The following is a 19,956-nucleotide window of genomic DNA, read 5'->3' on the forward strand; positions in this document are numbered from 1 at the left end:
ATAGATAATAAATGCCAGTGGGATTAAAACACTGGTGCAAGCAGGAGGTCTTATACCTTTTTGTCAAGGATAATATCTAGACTCACTATTTCTACCATAATTTGCTTTGTTGTAAGATCTGAAATGAAGACAAGAATGAGAGACAACAATTTGATGCGACTTTGAGTTGTCTAACATAAAGTAAATTAAAGCATAACTTTGGTATTACAAGACAGGGAAAAGAAATAGATGACATTGGCGTCCAATTCCATAACCCATAACCCATAACCCATTAACATAGGAGGTAGACTTGTTAGCTAAAGTAACATTAGAGGTTGTATTAGAAGTTGTATGGATTGAAAAGTGGATAATGACTAGGGGTGACTAGTTTTCAGTTATAATTAAAAAAAGCAAACCAAATCAAACTGATTTGGTTCAGTTTTTCGATTTGTTTCTTGTGGTTCAGTTACCGAATCTCTAGGTTTTTTGTCTAGTTCTTTTTTTATTTTTTTCACAGTTAAAACCGAATGGACTGATGCTTTATTGTCTTTTGAGATTCTTAGCCCATGGTTTTCCGGTACAAGTTTAGACCCAAGTTCAACCCCTAAAACCTAATGTTCCATTCCAACAACCCAATCTCCATGCCTGTCTCGTTTATGTTCTTCTGCCTTGACCCATCTTCTACTTCTTATTCTTCTTCTGCCACGTTTCCTCCTTTGGGCCTTACCTCCATTGTTTGCCTTGGCACTAGACCATGGTTTTAAATAACGGCCGTTACGTTACGTAACGGCCGTTATGTAACGGGTTTTGGGGGGGCCGTTACCCATTATCCCGTTATATAACGGCCCCTCCTGATTTGCATGCGTAACGGCCGTTACGTAACGGTAACGGCCGTTACCGACCGTTACGTAACGGTAACGGCCGTTACCAATAATTAAAATTCTTTTATATTTTTTATTTTTTGCTCCCTATTCTCATTTTCATTAGTTTATACACTTTTTAGCAGCTTTAAAGACTATATTTTTAAAGTTTTCTCTTCCTTTTCTCTTTCAAATTTCAATCTTCCTTGCATATTTCTCATATAAACTTAGATCCATTATAAACTATTCTATTTCCAAGCTTATTTCTTCTAAAAAGTTAGTTCAATTTTATCTATTTTAGTTTTTAATTGTTGTTTTTTTTCCCTTTTTTTGTAAGTTTTTGTGGATTAAAGCGTTAGTTTTGAGTTAAAATTATACTTTGAGCTATTAGTTTACTCGATCTATAAAGATTATGTTGATTTTTCTTATTCTAAACTATATGATGTTTAATTTAAGTTGAATAATCTATATTTTATATATTTATGTTTATTATGCATTTGTATACATTGTTCTAAATTAAATCTAATCAATATCATTTTATTTATGAACTTTGCAAATTTTTTTAAAAAATTTGCATAGCGCCAGGCCGTTACCGTTACGTTACGGCCGTTATAGGTCTGTTTCCGTTACCCGCGACCACGACCGCGAACGTGGCCGCGACCGCGATTTAAAACCATGCACTAGACCCTCTGCCCTATCCCCTTGATGCTTTAGTCACAATGGCTGTCACACTTTCAGCCCCATTCTCCTTCTTGAGTGGAAGCCATGATGAAGCTTCGATACTCTCTCAATGATATCTATTTGAAGCCATCCTTGATGACACGGTTTTTGCTTGAATGTGTAATAGATGGGTTTTGATTCTCAGCGAGTGTGATCTCATTTGCGTTACATTGGTTATGCTTGAATGGATTCTGCTTTGATAGGTTTTGTTTTTTTTTTATTTTATTTCCCTTCTTCTGCATGTTGAATTATTGGGTTTTGCTTGATTGAGTAATTGATGGGTTTTGATTCTCAGTAGGCGTGATTTCATTTGTGCCAGATGAGTTATGCTTGAATTAGTTTAGGCTTTTAGTGGGTTTTGATTTTTGATTTGATTTTCCTTCTTTTGGGTTTTGATTCTCGGTAAGTGTGATTTCATTTGTGCCAGATGAGTTATGCTTGAATTAGTTTAGGCTTTTAGTGGGTTTTGCTTTTTGATTTGATTTTCCTTCTTCTGCATGTTGAATGCTTGCGTGTTGAGTAGATTTCAACTTGAATCAATTGCAGTTTGTTGTATTCAACTTGAATTAATGGGTCTCAATTCTCAACTCCATTTATCTATTGTCTTTCCAGCTTATGGATTTGCCTATTGAATAATTTTATTACACAAATTTGTTTGAAGGTGATTGTTGAATATGAGTGTGTTTGGATTGAACCATTGAATACGAGTTTGTGTTAGATTGAAGTTAGTAGGCATAGTTCATTGGTGATTTATTTGATTTATTGTAAACCATTTATCTTTTGGGTCTTGCTTATTTTGGTTTATTGTAAACCAAACTGAAATTTGTCGGCTTGGTTATACCTCATTCTAGGTTTGGTTCAATTCTCAATATTCTTGAAATCCAGTATTCATTTATTTTTACCAGTTGCATACTCTAATAATGACCGGAATTACCGGTCATATGATATATGTAGCACAAAATCAATGACCCATTTGGATGATGCACGTAATGGCTTAACCTGGCTCAGCCATAGCAATTATATAAAACCAGTGGACTTTAATGGTTCTTGATATTAAGAGGACTATTCAAACTCACTTGCAACTACTAAAATAGTTTTCTTAGAGGCTGAGGCTGCTGTAGACTCCTTGGTTGCCACATTTCCAATTTGAGATCAGTAGGTATTTATTTTGAAGTTCTTAGCATATGAGTTTTCTATGACCAAGTCATGAAATTATTAGCAAATAATTTTGCCCGTGTCGTAATTGATAGTGTTAAATTTTTATTAAGAGAAGAAAGGGGAGAAAAGGTTGAAGGTAAAACAATTAAAGGCTACACCTTTACTCAATTTTTATCTATCTTTACATAATGAAAATCTACAAGATATAGATTTTGAATTAAGGAAGACAATTTCTTGAATTAAGGAGATCATGGATCTGTAAATTCAGGTGTAAACTTGTTTTCAATTTGGGGAGAATTTTACAATCTCAAAACTGCTTTATGAGTTTCTTATTGAAATTGAAGAACCGACTCCTAAATAAAACCAACATTGAATTCAATAGCTCAAAAGTGACCCAAAATGATCCTCAAAGCACTGAATAGGTCCAACAACTAAGTAGGTTACCAATACCCTCAAGGGGCAGCGACAAACTTGGCTTTCTCCCTTTTGCTCACTGAAAGATTGGGTTTAAGAACAGATTTTTAGAATTGAAATGTTTGGGAGAAAATAGGGATTTAAACCCATAAGAAGGAGAATAGCTTTTGGGACTCAAACTACGCTTTCGGAAGAAAAAAAAGAAAACAGAGAAGGGACTTCAATCCCTGGCCCTAATGAAGGAGAAGAAGAGTAGGGGCTTCAACTGGGGTTTGAAATGTATGGAGACACTCTCTCTCTGTAAAAGATACCCTGTCAGATCAGCAAGCTACTTATGTATAACATTCTCTTGCACATGCGGAGTCGAAGAATTCTGTTATCCTCTGTCAGCTGTAACAATTCCAGAATCCTCTGATCTGCTGCCTGAACCTTCTCTTCTGAATTTCTTTCTGGTATGCACCTTCAGCTTCCTAGGCCCATGTTCTTTGCAGCCCATTTGTTTTGTGGTCTTCTCTGTATTAGGTCCAGTGTCTTTAAACACAAGCCCAAGCCATTTATTTGCCTTTGGACTTGTGAAGGAAGGAGAACTAATGCATATTCTGTAGCAAGGAAGAACTCCAGCTTTTGGTGAGTTTGTTGGAGAGGTTCAGCGTCAAATGGAGGTTGGAGAAAGCGCCAAGCAACGGCACGTGGAGGAGGGACATGGAGCCTGATATATGGTGCATATTTATAATTAAAATCACAAAAACATCTTTAATCAATTTTTGACCTACCTTTACATAATATATGGTGCATATTTACAATAAAAATCTACAAGAAGATATAGATTCTTAAATTAAGGAAGATTTATCCCTTGACTTAAGGAGACAACTAACCTAAATAATGGACTAATCTTGTCAATTAGTAGACCTTCTTGTTCTAATCTGTGTAATATAGCTATTAGGTTTGTGTTTCGTAATCTTAGTCATCATTAGAACATTGGGATTGCCTAGTTCTTTCAGCATCTCAAAAAAAAAAAAAAAAAAAAAAGAACAGAAGTAGAGAGGAGGGATGATAAGCAGGCAAAATACACACTCAGAATCAGAACCAAGGTTTTAGAGTAAAAGGTTCACTAGGCCAGATACTTGAACCCATAAAAATTGCACCAAACAGGGTAGTGCTTCACAGGACTTCGTTGCCCCCTTCATGTCAACACTAGGAAGGCAGATTGAAGGGAATAACAATAGTGGGTGTGCCTTTATGCACCAGTGTGTAGAGCAGAGATAAGAACAAATGTGTAGGTTGTTGTGGTAGCTACTCTGCTGGATGGCTGGAGGTCCGGTCACCAGACTTTGGAAGGAATCCGATAAGCGGTCAAAGGGGTAACTTAGGGTGACAGCAACAGAGCAGAGGAAAGATAGGAAAAAATAATTTCTAGAACCAGGTTTATGAGAATGACTTCGATACCATGTATAAGTTTCTTATTTCTTCATATACTTCAAGCAATAGTTTACATATTTTATGCAATTGATCCTATAGTTATGATAACTAATTAGGAATATAAATCCTTATGATTGTGTTAACTAAATAAGAATGTACAATATACTAAATAGGAATATACACTAACTGATTTTCCTATTCAGTACATGATTGATAGCTTATAGCTAATATGAATGAAAGAATTTAAGCATTATCACTATTCTATTATGTGATTAAGCATTACAAAAAACCAATTTGAATTTCCTATTTTATCATGTGTTTTCATAGAAATGCAAACCAACCATTTACTATTTTGCATTATCATGTCCTTGTTGCTATTGAAATTGAATATTGTTGTGTTGTTACTAATACTTGTTTCTCTTTCTTATTTTATTTTTCATTGGGCTTCTTGTTTGTACTTCAATACTAGTGTTTTCTTTTCCTTCCTCCTCGTGGCATTGCAAGAAACAGGAAATTGTTCTTACTTTTAACTCTTGTTGAAAATTGTCAAATTATAACCATTTAGTTCTGCTTACAAGACATTTATGGCCATGTGTTGTATCAGATACATGCAATATTGATGTTGGAATACTTCTAATAGGACCATTACAGATAGTTTTAAATAATTTCTTACATAACATAAAAGTCTACACTTGTGTTTTGGGCCATTTTTGGATTGCTATCATAGTTAAAATGGGCCTCCGCCTTTCATAACTCACCATACAATTGAAAACTCTCATCATGTTGGCGGGTGGACTTGAACCTGAACCTTACACTTGCCACTTCTTAAAGGGTATGAGGCTATGAGGAACCACCAACCAACCAGCCTTGGTCCTTGGTGACTAGCATATAATACTCCTTTTCTGTAAGCTAATTTTTAAGGAACTTCATAGTCCTGCTGGCGTTGCCATACAACAATATTGCCACTGTGCTGTAAACCCTTGTGATATGAGACCAGCTTCACTTGAATCCTGATTGCCTTTTTTTGTATATAAAAGGTCATACCTTTTGTTCAATAATTTGGAACAAACCCTTAGCTGATGGGTATTTTGTCTTAGAAAATTTTGTTTTTCAGTCTCTCTCTTCTACTCTGACTCGTCACTTTGCCATGCCATACTTGTGTTGACACAATATTTCATGTGTCGACACAACTACATAATGTTTTACTTCACATTGTAATTTTTATAACAAAATTGTTCCTCTCTTTTGGTAGAAGCATACAGGAAGATGATTCAGCTAACTCGGAAATTTTAAATGGAGATAATCAGAGTAGTGGTCAAAATCATTCTTCAGAGAAAGCTGATGGGTCTGTTGCTAACTTGGAAACTGTGAGCCTCTTATCTCATTTTTGCCAAGCAACATTATGTAATTTGTCTATATTGGGGAAGGCATTTATTGTTAGTACCCTAGGAAATTACCTGATAATTGGGTAGATGATTCCCAACCTGGTACTTCCATGGGGAAGCAAAAAATATTTGTACTACATTTTAATCTATGTTGTTTTATTTTCAGGACGCTAGGAAAGAACTTCTAACTGGGACTGCTGGTGTAAGCAACTCTGATAAGGATCATTCTTCAGATTTTGGTATTATTGAGGAAAGAACTGATAAATTAGAAGATGATCTTCAGTCAGATCAAGTTCCCACCCTAGCTATCCATGAAAAAACATCTTTCCAAAATGGTTCTATTGGACTGTGCACCAATAAAGTTGCAGCAGCCTGTGCTTCGCATCCTGGCTCCTCACATTTGAATGACCAGGATGAGAGTGTCATGAATGGTGAGGTTGAGTCCCGTGATGCAAGTGGGAAAAGTGTAGATAGAAAGCATGGTGGAAAAGGAAGTTGCAACAATGTTGAGAATAAACCATTTGGTTTCGCACCAAGTCGGCAAGATATTGGCCTTCAAAAGGTAAGACGATCTTGATTGCTATAGGTTTCTCTAAACTAGTTGTTGCGAGTGTTGTGAATGTTGGTTTCCGTAGCTTCTTTATGCATCCTCTCTCTCTCTTTCTCTCTCTCTCTCTCCCCCTCCCCCCCCTTCCCTTTCTTGCTGCATGCATGAGTGCACAGAGAATTAATGACAGCTATCTCAGTTTTTAGGCACACTATTTACCTTGGCTCTATGTGCTTCTCATTGATGAGTAAATGTTCCCATTATATTTTTGATGCACGGAGTTGCATGCATATATTTGGTTGTAGAAATCATTCACTTAGATTCATCTGCTAAATGCATAAACAATTGTAACCAGGTTTTTTCTTTCTTTTTGACAAGCATTGCATAAGGTTATGTAACAGATCATAAACAGCAAAGAGTTACAATCCTTAATCCTCAGCTTCTATTTGTCAGATGGCTTGTCTGTTTGCATGACTGGTTAGTGCAAAATGGAACAAAAAACAATGCATCTTTACATGGTGATAACATGGCCCCGTGGTACTCTGAATGACCAAATTAGTTAAGGAAAAGGCAAAATATTCTCTTTTGGTTTTAGTCAACCAGGATTTTAGTGATGATCTATACAGACTTTGCCTTCTATTTGTTGGTGTGATTTATGATTATCCTTCAGAATCTGAGACATTTTTAGGGTATTAGACTGCTCCCCTGAAAAGAAAAAATTTTGCTAGATAGGTACTTTTTCTAATTGTCAAAACGGCAGAAACATATATTTTTCCACTGAATTTGTAGTTGTAGTTCATAAGAAAGATTTAAGGATGTAGGCTTACTCCTGTATACTTGAGAGGTTTCAGATTCCAAGTTGTCAAAATGAAATCAGATATGCCTTTTCATGTGTTTTGAGGTTCTTTATTCGTTCTACTTTGGTTGTTTTAAGTAAAACCTAGGTGAGGTCTACTGGCAAAGCAATCAGCCTGCTTCTTCACTAGTTAGCTGAGATATAAGCAGATTTTGATTCAAAGGCATTGCTCCTAGCCAAAGAATTTGATTTCTTTTCTTCTCTTGATATATCATAGTTAACATAGTGGTAATTATCTTTCGTATTCGCAGGATATCATATTTTCTTTTATGCACTGTGGCGCTCAATTATTGCTGCTAAATAACTGGTTGCTTAAGTTTTTGTGCTGTTTGCTACTGTCTCATTGTTTTCATATTTCTCGCCAGTTTTGCAAATGCCTTGAAATTTTCTCACCACACTTGCATATTATGACTTCCTAAGATACCGATTTCCTGCATGACTAATTTGTGTAATTTATTTAAAATTTAGATATCATTTTTTTCTTCTTTTTATGCTGAATGTTCATTTAGAATGATGATTTTTCTTTTTCTTTGTTTCAAGTTTGAGCATGCTGCTTCTTTTTATTTTAATGGGGATATGGTGAATTGCCTAGGCTTGAATTCATGTCTCCGTTGGAGCTTGAATGTTGCCTTCACTTGCTGTTATTCTTCTCCCTGCTTTCCTCTCTTCCCCTATTCTTTCAAATTACAGAAATAATAAATATCTCATGGATCTGTGTAAATGGCACTTTGAAGTCTGCAAAGGGATCAGTGACGCTGGGAGGGAATGAGCTTAGTAGGTTCAGTGACCCTCCGGGAGATGCCTCACTCGATGATTTGTTTCATCCGCTTGATAAAAACCCAGATGATAGGGCAGCTGAAGCTTCTACTTCTACATCAACATCACATGTGAACCAAGGAAATGCATCTGTGTTAGAGGCTGGAAAAAATGATTTGGCTACAAAGTTGAGGGCTACCATAGCTCAAAAACAGATGGAGAGTGACATAGGGCAGAAAAATGGTGGTGGTGACTTGTTTCGTCTAATGATGGGAGTTCTAAAGGATGACGTGATTGATATTGATGGTTTGGTATGTTTTAAGTATGTAGCTTTTTTTTCTAAGATTTTCTTTTCTTTTTCTGTTGTGGAGTTTAAAATTATTGACAGTATTTTCTTTTTTTGTATGCTTTGTCAGGTTTTTGATGAAAAGCTGCCTGCTGAAAATCTTTTTCCCCTGCAGGTACTTTAATAATCTATCAATATCTCCTTGATGTGGGATGCAATATGCTTGTTATTAGTTTGTTCTATATTCAGGTTGATTGTTGAAATAGATCTTGTATGATAACTTGAGAAAGACTCATTGTGAAGTAAGAAGCTCCTTATGGTCAATGTTTAAAATCTTGAATTTTCTTGAATCTCCATTAGTGTAAGCTTTCTATAAATTTGGCAAATTCAAATGCCATCAGTTCGTAACCTCTATTTATTTCTCTTCAATTTTTTGGGAGGTCGTAAATCTAATTTCTTTTGCTTGGTAGGCTGTTGAATTTGGAAGATTAGTTGGGTCGTTAAGACCTGAGGAATCAGAAGATGTGATTGCATCCGCATGTCAGAAACTTATTGCTATGTTTCACCAGCGCCCTGAGCAGAAAATTGTTTTTATTACACAGCATGGATTGCTTCCTCTTATGGAATTACTTGAAGTTCCTAAAACTCGTGTATGGCTGCTGGGAAAAGTTTTTGTGTTATTTATTTATTTGTTTTTTTTTTATTTGCATTGTGAACATTGTTTTGAGTGAACAATTGCTAATTGTGAGGGTATGAATTTCTCCCTATATTGCAGGTTATATGCTCTGTCCTTCAACTTATAAACCAAATTGTTAAAGATAATACTGATTTCCAAGAAAATGCTTGTCTTGTTGGCTTGGTAAGTGATGTGTACATTGAGGACATTCATCTTGATCCATGCAATGAAATAAGCTTACTTTTATAAAGTTATATGTCATATCAGACATGTAATTCCCTTGGAAAGTTTTAGAATTTGTTAGGTTTTCATACTTCGTAATTTGCTTAAGAATTATTTGTAGGACATATTTTGGGAGTAATTGTAGGAGCTAATTTAGGAATCAATTGTGTTAACTAGTTTCCTATTTTGCAACTCACTTTGTATATAAACTGATGTACTCGTTCATGCACAAAACATAACATGCAAGAGGAAATTTTTCTCCCAAAGATTACTATCAAACAACTTGGTATTAGAGCAAGGCTTAGTTTTTTAGGCATAGGCGCAGAAATATAACAACCAAACCTTGGTTTCATTAGGTCAAGCAACTAGGCGATACTATATAAGGAGATGACAGTCACCACCCACACCAAGTGTAATCTGTCTTGGACCATTGGACTCATCTAGTCCAAGTAGTAGGGTTTGCTAACTTAGTTTTTCAGTTTCAGTTCTGTAGAAGGATAATATTTGTTGTATATCACAATAGAGATTATAACTTATTTATACATGAGAGACGATATCTAAACAGGAAGGAAAATCAAGCTTATGATTGTACAATCCCTAAGATTAAGCAACTAACCCATCTATCAATATTTACTTCTTATATTAACATATTTACTTCCTATAACCTATAACACTCCCCCTCAAATTGGAGCATAAATGTTAATCATGCCCAACTTGTTACATATATAATCAACTTGAGTTCTATTTAGAGCTTTAATGAAGATATCTCCTAAATATTGAATTGGGTTTGGATTTCAGCATAAAATGCATGAAAGATAGAAAATAATTCTGAATGACTCTTCATTAAAAATAACCAAGTAGTACGAGAGAAGTCATCAACAAAATAACAAAGTACTTAAAGCCTGACTTAGACACAGTAGGAAAAGGACCCTAAACATCTGAATGTACTAACTCAAAGGGGGACGAAGTCCATTTATTGACTCGAGACACTGAAGGTAAACGATGATGTTTGGCAAATTGACAAGACTCACAATCTAAAACAGACAAAGAATGAAACTGTGGATATAACTTCTTCAAAGCCGAGAGAGAAGGATGCTCCAAACGACAATGAACATCAAAAGGTGTTAAACACGTGGAACATGCAAGAGATCTAGGTAGTTGTTGATCCAAGACGTAGAGACTCTCTGACTCACGCCCTCTACCAATAATCTGCTTCGTCGAAAGATCCTGAAAAATATAGTGATTAGGAAAGAATGAGACACAACAATTCAATGCACGAGTGAGTTTACTAATAGAAAGCAAATTAAATGCAAACTTACGGAGACATAACACAGAGGACACAGAAAGATAAGGGGTTAAGTTGACATGATCAGAACCCATGACACAAGATTTAGTACCATCAGCAAGAGTAACATAAGAAGCCGATGCATGAGACTCAAGATTGGACAAAAGGGTAGAATTACCTGACATATGATCAGTTGCACCAGAATCAATAACCCATTTGGAGGATGAAGACACAAGACATGCAATAGAGTTACCTGACTCGGCAATTGCAGTGATAGAGGAGGAATTAGAGGATTTCAGAGATGCTTGGTATTGGGTGAATTTTACATACTCATCTGCAGATATCAAAATCCCCTGATCTAAAGGGGTCTCAACTGCCATATACGCCATTTGTGTGCGCTGATTCTTATTCTGTTGTTTTTGACATGTCTTCTTAGTATGTCCAAATTAGCGACAATAATAACAAATGATTCCTCCTGAATCAGAAGTAGAACCTATTTTCCCAGAACGCTGAGATCCTTTACCACCATTAAAACCTCCCCTTTGCCCACCTCTATTATTCTGTCTGCCACTGTCATTGCGGCTAACAAGGGCACTAGTGGGGTGTGAAGGAATTGGAGATTCTGTACACAATACCCTAGTGAACACATCATGTAACAATGATATTTCAGAGTCACAAAAAATATGAGATTTAGCTGTCTCAAACTCTGGAGAAAGACCTGCAAGAAAGCTCATAATAGCCATTTGCTCTCGTTGAGCTTGTTGAGTTTTCACATCTGTACTAAAGGGCATCAATACATTAAGTTCTTCATAAACTCTTTTAAAATCCATAAAATAGGATGTCAAAGTTCTTTCATTTTTCTCGGTTTGGTAAAACGCCTTACACACATCATAAATGCGGGAAATATTCCCTTTGCCAGAATATAGAAATTCCAAATACTCTATTAATTCTTTAACAAATTCACAGTGATTGATAAGACTAATCACCTCACTATAAATAGAATTTCGAATCTGCAAAAACAAATGAGCATCATCCCTCACCCAATCTCTACGAGTTTCATCAGTTGGAAGATCCTTGGTAATCCTTGGTAAGATGATCATCCATTTCAATACTTCGTAAATAAATATGGATAGTCTTACTCCAATTTAAAAAATTAGATCCATTTAATTTGTGTTCCATGATTTTAGTCATCACGGGAATCACATTAGTTACGGTGGTTTTAACTTCAGCCATCAAGACAACCAACCCAAAACAATCAAAATAAACAAAGGATTAAAAGAACAGTACCCGTGAACAGAACCAATGAACAGTGTCGATGAACAGTACCCGAATATGAACAGTACCAAAAACACCTCCAGCGATGGTGAGATTCAAATATTACCTTTTATGGGTAACCCAAATGAATAGAGCCCTAAATCTCCAAAAAAAATAATAAATTTAAAACTTGACGAGAGAGAAAAAAAAATAAATCTCTACGAGAATAGCTCTGATACCATGTAGAAGGATAATATTTGTTGTATATCACAATACAAATTACAACCTATTTATACATGAGAGACGGTATTTAAATAGGAAGGAAAATCAAGTTTATGATTATACAATCCCTAAGATTAAGCAACTAACCCATCTATCAATATTTATTTCCTATATTAACATATTTACTTCCTATAACCTATAACAAGTTCTAATGATTAAAAAACTGTGATAGTCTTTTTGGGCTAGCATTTCATGGTCATCCTGGCTGACCGGATCCATGAACATGATTAGTTCTGATTTCACTTTATGAATCATTGTGGGTTTGGAAAGTGAATACTTTTATCAGCTACGTGCGTTTTAATAATTTTGTCCAGCATGTTTGTGAGATGAAATGAACTGAGCTTTTTATGGTTGTATCACTATTCCAATTCCTATCCTGCTCATTGGTAAAGTTCTATGGCAGATACCGGTGGTCATGAGCTTTGCTGGACCTGATCGTCCCCGGGAAGTTCGGATGGAGGCAGCCTATTTCTTGCAGCAGCTTTGTCAATCAAGGTAGAGATTTCTAGTTTTGTTTTAATTCTTACCACTGATTTGTTTTAGAAAGGATTATAGCTGAGAATGATGATGTTTGCGTGTAGTGACCTGACGTTGCAAATGTTTATTGCATGCCGTGGAATACCTGTTTTGGTGGGCTTTCTAGAGGCTGATTATGCAAAATACAGGTTTGTACTTTATAATGGACTAATTATGTTCTGAATCTTTGGGGTTTTGTTTCCTTTAAAATGGTAGTTGGTGGTGTTGATCCTGGGGAATATGCTGATTATTGTGTGTTATTATGGTTCACGACATGCAAAATTGGACTTGTGTTTCATTTGAATTGTTTTAGCTATTTTCTTCATTTGCATTTCTTTTAACTGTACAATACAAATTATTTTATTGAAGATGAGTAATAACTAATAATGTGCCTACATTATCAATATTCCCCTAACAGAAATAATGTGCATTAGTGGTGTTTCCACGTGGTATGAGGTGGCAAATTTACCCACCTTGATGGGGAATCTGAGCCTTACCCTGAATCAAATGGGAATCCCCTCCAAAACTAAAGGTAGTTTTGGAGGGGGAGATGGCGAGTTTGCTGAAATTTTTAGATAGATTACGTGATTTGCATTTCTTATGTCAGCCAATTTATCTTTGAAAACGAACAATTTATTACATAATTCTGTTCTTTCTTTCTAAATTTAACTAGTTGTAATAGTACACATATATATGTAGATATGCATAAATAGCATTTGATGACTATATAAATATGAGATTAAGTTAATAAAACTGACAAGAAATAAAATGGATATACCTGCACCTTTTTCCTTGCCCATTGATTTCTTCACAGGGTAGGGATGGAAATAGTGAAGCCTTCGCCATGTGAATAGTTTGAAGCTAGGTCTAGACTATAATATGAAGAAATGTGATCATCATTCACATCCAAGGTTGCCATTTTGTGGCCCATGGTTTAGTCGTTACATTTTCCAGTATTCAGTTGGTACCAACATGATTTGATCCTTGTAATCCTTTCTTTGATAGTTATAATACATATGAAGCCCAGGTGTTTTTCCAACATTCTATGGACAAAAAATATGACTAAACATACTTTTATGAAGAAAAGATTGATGTTTAATGTTCTTTTTTGCTAAAATCCTTGAATTTCTTTTGGCTTGAAGATTTAAGTGAAATATGGATCATTTCAGCTAGTTAGAATTTTGCCAATTGTAAAAATAGTCATTGTTGCATGAAATATTTACCCTATTAATTGTCTTCAAATGTTGATTACCTATAGATTTTACTATTTATACTATTATGCTTGATATATTCTATCACTTGGGACAATTAAGATAATTTAATTGAAATTTGATTAGTTGTGGAAATATACTTATTTCTAGTATTAATAAAATATTACTTCTTATTAATGCTCCACTTGTATTGCATTTTTTTACACCTTGTTTTGTTTTTGCATTTTCTTTTTCAAATTGTAAAAAGTCTCATATTCAATGAACACCTACCATTTCTTCTTTATGGCATGCATATTTTTTCTTTTTTTTTTTTCTTTAATACTTTAAATTACTGTCAACTTATCATCTGAAATCTTGTCAAGGGTTCATAAAAATAAAAGCAAAAATAAAAATAAAAATAGAAATAGAAATAAAAATGGAGTGATTCTAATGTTATACTAATGTTGTATCTTTCCACAAATTAATTAACATATTAATTAGAACCCATGAAAAGGAACATGTAACCATAACTAGTCTTTAAGGGCACATACAACAACTATGCCATAGCTTTTTATGCAGCTTTTACTCATAGAAGTTGTAAACTTTCATCAAAGAGTATACTAGATGTAAGGTTTGAAAATGAATAAAAATATATATATATATATAAAAGAATCTGTCAAACTCATGAATATGTGTAACATTGAACTTTCACTTCCCCCTTGAACTTTTGTTTGTGCATCTACTATTGGAATCTCAATTGAAGCCAGTCTTGTGATTTAATGTCACATTACAAAGAGTACACTTAGATCTGAATGAAATTTATCCTTTAGAGTGTTTGTAATATTTTCTATTTGGATATAAAGATGTTCTAATATTTTTTGATTTCAAATCTTAGTCATCTTTCATTCAGTTTTCAATGATTCAATCTCATATACGAGTATTATACATAAATAGTTTTGTTAAATTACTCAATATGCATATAATTTTGTTAGAAAATATTTAGTATCTTTAAGATCATTGAAATACTTGCATGTTAAATAGCACCAAGTATTTTGTGCAATGCAAATTACAAAATGGCCAGTCTTGCTAATTCAGCTTGTTCTGCTCTGCATATCCAGGGAAATGGTTCATCTAGCTATTGATGGCATGTGGCAGGTTTTTAAACTTCAGAGATCTACACCAAGAAATGATTTTTGTCGTATAGCTGCAAAAAATGGAATACTTTTTAGGCTTATCAATACTCTTTATAGTTTGAATGAGGCAACTAGGCTAGCTTCCATATCAGTTGGAACTGGATTTCCGCTTGATGGTTCAGTTCAACGACAACGTTCTGGTCCATTAGATACAAGTCTTCCTATTTTTGTTCAGAGTGAGGCATTGCTTTGTGCATCCGATCACCCTGAAGTCCTTAAGGTTAGGCATGGAATGATTGAGCATCCCATGCCAACTGTCTCACAAGAACCTTCTTGTGCTTCTACTTCACATTCACAAAGGGTGGATGTCACTCAACCAGAATCTAGATACACTGCGCCAGATACAGATAGACATCAATCTAGCACAGCATCATTGGAAACATCAGCTGCTTTAGAGAAAGCTGGAAATATAGACGCCAAAAAATCTTTGGCAACTGCTTCTAAAGAGCGAGACAACCTAGAACGATGGAAGGTTGATTCATCTCGAGCAGAAATTGATGTTCGGCAGCAACGCATTGCTGGTTCCACTAATAGGACATCTACAGATAGGCCACCAAAGTTGATTGAAAGTGCATCTAATGGTCTTCCTTCTATGATGTCTGCTCAGCCAGAGCAAGTTCGACCCCTTCTAAGCTTGTTGGAAAAAGAACCTCCATCTAAGCATTTTTCTGGTCAGTTGGAGTATGTACGCCACATCTCAGGGTTGGAGAGACATGAAAGTATATTGCCTCTATTGCATGCATCTGCTGAAAAGAAAACCAACGGTGAATTGGATTTTTTGATGGCAGAATTTGCAGGTAGCTGCTCGTCATTAGAAATTGGAATGGCTTTTTGAACTTTTGGACCATATGGCTGTCCTTCGTGGTCTGATGAAAGTGTTTCTTGGCAGTATACACACAGAAAGGAGATTAAGTTTCATTTTGGGATTTTTATGATAATTCCCCTTGCACTTGCACATCTGCTTGAAATATTAGTTTTGTTTCTCTCATTTCTACTGTCTGATTCTCCAATCTACAATTTTTATATTTTGTGCAAAGGTAAATCTTCGCTACATTTTTGCAGAGGTAACTGGGCGTGGAAGAGAAAATGGAAATCTAGACTCTACACCTAGAGTTTCGCATAAGACCGTAAATAAGAAGCTGGGTCCACTGGCATCTAATGATGGAGCTGCTTCCACATCTGGTATTGCATCTCAAACAACATCGGGTGTACTGTCTGGTTCAGGTGTACTGAATGCTAGACCAGGGAGTGCAACATCATCTGGATTACTTTCCCACATGGTATCAACAAAGAATGCAGAAGTTGCTAGGGATTACCTGGAAAAGGTGGCAGACCTTCTGCTTGAGTTTTCTCAAGCTGACACTACTGTAAAATCCTATATGTGCAGCCAAAGTTTGCTTAATCGTCTCTTTCAGATGTTCAATAGAATTGAGCCACCTATTCTTTTGAAGGTACCTAAGAATGTTTCTATCAGCTTTAAGCTTTGTCAAAGGGGTTCTCTTGCTCTGTCTCTACTTACAAATAAAATGGGCTACTAATCTTGTTTCTTTTTATTAATTTACAGATACTCAAGTGTATAAATAATCTGTCAACTGACCCCAATTGCTTAGAAAATCTTCAGCGGGCAGATGCAATCAAGTTTTTGATCCCAAATCTGGAACTCAAAGAAGGGCCTCTTGTGGAGCAAATCCATAATGAGGTTATCTTTCATATTTACATCCTTATAGTGGCATTTAAAGGCTTGCTACAGGCTGTTTGTAGCTTCTATACTTAATCTGAAGTTACACAGTGAATGCGAGAGTACATATTAATTTGGTGGTTGTGTTAATGATAAGATTGCAATCAGTTGACATATATGAAGTAAAGCTTTTATTTTATCTTTTGGAGTACTTTAGTACTTTACCAGTGTAGGTTCTTCTAGAATATTTGTCTAGATTGTTATAGAATACTTCATCTTGTTGCTGACAGCTATTTATTTGTTGGGATAGTAAATGAGAAATTGTCTGTTATTGTATTTCTGATATCTGTGAAGGACAAGGAGTTGCGCCGCTAGAAAAAGCATTTGATCTGTTTTTGCTGCTTGGCATAAGAACCTTGTTTTGTTAACTCTATTCCTTTTTCTATGTCTAGTTTAAGCACTAAATTATTTACTTGTACATGCACTTTGTTGTCTGCATATGTATATGCTTGTTACCAAATGCCAGTTTGAAGTAATCAGAGCAATTTACTTACCTTTTCTCTCTTGGATTTCTTTCCTTGAAGGTTCTCCATGCACTGTTCAACCTGTGCAAGATAAACAAGAGGAGGCAAGAACAAGCTGCTGAAAATGGAATTATTCCGCATTTGATGCATATTATTATGACAGATTCCCCCTTGAAACAGTATGCATTACCTCTACTGTGTGACATGGCACATGCATCTCGTAATTCTAGAGAGCAACTAAGGGCCCATGGTGGTTTGGATGTGTACTTAAGCCTGCTTGATGATGTGTTCTGGTCAGTGACAGCATTGGATTCAATTGCTGTTTGCTTGGCTCATGACAATGACAACCGCAAAGTTGAACAAGCACTGCTGAAGAAGGAGGCAGTTCAGAAATTAGTGAAGTTCTTCCAGAGCTGTCCAGAGCAACAATTTGAACACATTTTGGAGCCATTTTTGAAAATTATCACGTACGAGTCTCATACTGTTTTCATAGTATTTTATTCTGGAAACTTAGTTTTGCTTATCCTTCAATACCAAGCATAGTTCATCATTACAGCAACAATGTCAATATACTGATCAGATCAGAGCTTGTAAACATGAACTGGAGCTTGTAAATCTGAGCTGTTTATCATCATGAATCACAACAATATATTTGAGCGTCACATTTTTGCTGTTTAGATGGTTTTTCTTGCAAATTTTTGTTTTCTCAGGAACATTTGTAACATGTTAAATATACATATATAATGCGAGTTCATTTATTTTTTTTTTAATTTTCAAATGCAGGAAGTCCTCCCGGATAAATACTACATTAGCTGTTAATGGTTTGACACCTTTGCTCATTGCAAGGCTGGACCATCAGGAGGCAATAGCTCGGCTGAATTTGCTTAAACTAATAAAGGTGGGATTTTGGAATTTGCTTTTGCTCTCTCTCTCTCTCTTGTGGTTGTTCTCCCTCCTGGCCTTCTCCTCTCCTTTCTTTTGTGTGTATTACTGTTAACTCCGTTCATTGTTGTGAGGCTGGATCTCCAAGAAATTACTAGTTTCATCATTAAATAGCATCTCTCAGTGACATAATTGAAAACTTGACGTTTTATTTCTCAAGTTCATCGAAATTTACTTGCTCTTTTGTTTATTTATTTGTTTTCCACTCTTAGTTATAAAAGGGCAGTCAGTGTGTCTATTTATAATCATTGTGAATTGCCAACTCAAATTCTTTGTGGTAGGCTGTCTACGAGCATCATCCTCGGCCAAAGCAATTGATTGTGGAGAATGATTTACCGCAAAAACTTCAGAATTTAATTGAGGAACGCCGAGATGGGCAAAGCTCAGGAGGGCAAGTGCTGGTGAAACAAATGGCTACTTCTCTGCTGAAGGCTCTTCACATTAACACTGTTCTGTAAATTCATATCACTGTGTATAATATGTTCCTTAGCAAGACTGACTTTAACTAAATGTATTATTGTTTATGTAAATTTTTTTTTCCTTAAAAACTTTGGTTTTCTTGTTCATATCTTCAATCTTGTGGATGCTGCAAGATTGGTGTGCTCGATTTATTCGAGACAGTATGGAAGGCTCAAAGTTCCATGGGATGGCCGTCTTCTTTGCTTGGGTGAGCTACCGAATTGATTTTATTTATTTATTTTTTTTAAAAAAATCCTTTTTCATATATTTAGCTGATGCTTGTGGGCTTTGTTTCCTAACACTTCCAAATATTCTAATTTTGTTGTTGGTAATTTTTAAGCTTCATTTGTGATGGTTATATAAATGCAGTGTTACTGTAATAACTTGTTCCTTTAATTTATTTGTTTTATTTTGCTTTTTTGTTTTGTACGGGATTAAATAGATATTCAGGGAGCAGTATTAATGTAAAGGAGAAAAGTCAAGGTGGGTTATTCACGGAGCTCTTACGGTTTGGTTAGGGTTTTATACTCTATAAGTACATTTTTCCAGTATTAAGAACCTGTTGAAGAAGATGTTGCTCCTCTTCCTTCACCTTGCTCTTTACTCTGATGTAGCTTCCCCTTTGACTTTTTGGTGGATTTATTTCATTTCTTACTTTCAGGGGCAGCTGTAGTAAAAGAAGAGAAATTAAACTACCTAGCACCTGAGGCTGTCTCAATTACTCCATCTACCAAATTCCTTAGCAAATTATTCCATCGATAAACTCTCTGACTCCAACTCCTTTCTCCTTTCATGCACAAGTCCTTACCTCTTCTTTGTTTCTCACTTACTGGTTTTCTGTCATTTACTAGTATTCTTCTTGAATATGTTCTTTTCTTACATTAAAATATCTTTTAGGGTCCTTGATGTTTCTTCTCTGCTATTTTTGCTAGTTCAGTCTCTTGCTAGGGGGGCAAGGTGAAGGGCATCCATATCCTCGTTATTAGGTGGGGCGCAAGTCAACTTGCAGATCAACATGAGCCACATACTTATAAAAGGAAACATCAAAACATTAGCTACTCACATGAACCCAAAACAAATAACACACGTAAATGTAAATCCACATGTATAGCAAAATAGGATTGCATTTTATCTGCTTTTCTAATTGGGATATTAATCCAAGTAAAAGCCAATTCTAATAATCTTATATATTAAGAGAAAGTCCTGAGAAGTTCTAATGAAAGCCGAACACATTGAATGATTGAAGAGCTGCCGGTAACAAACCTATCACATTAAGAATTATCTATCTTATGCTGCACACATGAGGCATATGACTTAAATTTAAATGAATATATGACTTTCAAACAATATGAAGT

At 35.4% G+C, this 19,956-nt stretch overlaps 1 protein-coding gene across 4 annotated transcripts in view; it reads left to right on the top strand.

Annotated features, from left to right (window-relative positions):
• LOC110626863 (MAP3K epsilon protein kinase 1) overlaps positions 1-19,021 on the top strand; it is a 40,069-nt gene extending 21,048 nt beyond the window's left edge. For 2 of the 4 annotated variants that reach the window (XM_043961750.1, XM_021773000.2), the window contains exons 11-24: positions 5,803-5,917; positions 6,102-6,497; positions 8,073-8,405; positions 8,511-8,555; positions 8,851-9,030; positions 9,156-9,239; positions 12,503-12,594; positions 12,681-12,764; positions 14,924-15,795; positions 16,061-16,449; positions 16,563-16,697; positions 17,261-17,667; positions 17,984-18,098; positions 18,424-19,021. In XM_043961750.1, the coding sequence (XP_043817685.1) occupies positions 5,803-5,917; positions 6,102-6,497; positions 8,073-8,405; positions 8,511-8,555; positions 8,851-9,030; positions 9,156-9,239; positions 12,503-12,594; positions 12,681-12,764; positions 14,924-15,795; positions 16,061-16,449; positions 16,563-16,697; positions 17,261-17,667; positions 17,984-18,098; positions 18,424-18,600 (3,424 nt within the window). In that variant the 3' untranslated portion in view covers positions 18,601-19,021. The remainder of the gene's footprint in view (positions 1-5,802; positions 5,918-6,101; positions 6,498-8,072; positions 8,406-8,510; positions 8,556-8,850; positions 9,031-9,155; positions 9,240-12,502; positions 12,595-12,680; positions 12,765-14,923; positions 15,796-16,060; positions 16,450-16,562; positions 16,698-17,260; positions 17,668-17,983; positions 18,099-18,423) is intronic. The other 2 variants (XM_021773001.2, XM_043961751.1) reach the window with 2 other exon arrangements.
• Positions 19,022-19,956: the final 935 nt, after the last annotated feature.

Source organism: Manihot esculenta, chromosome 11 (genome assembly GCF_001659605.2).
Source record: "Manihot esculenta cultivar AM560-2 chromosome 11, M.esculenta_v8, whole genome shotgun sequence".
Taxonomy (NCBI): Eukaryota; Viridiplantae; Streptophyta; class Magnoliopsida; order Malpighiales; family Euphorbiaceae; genus Manihot; species Manihot esculenta.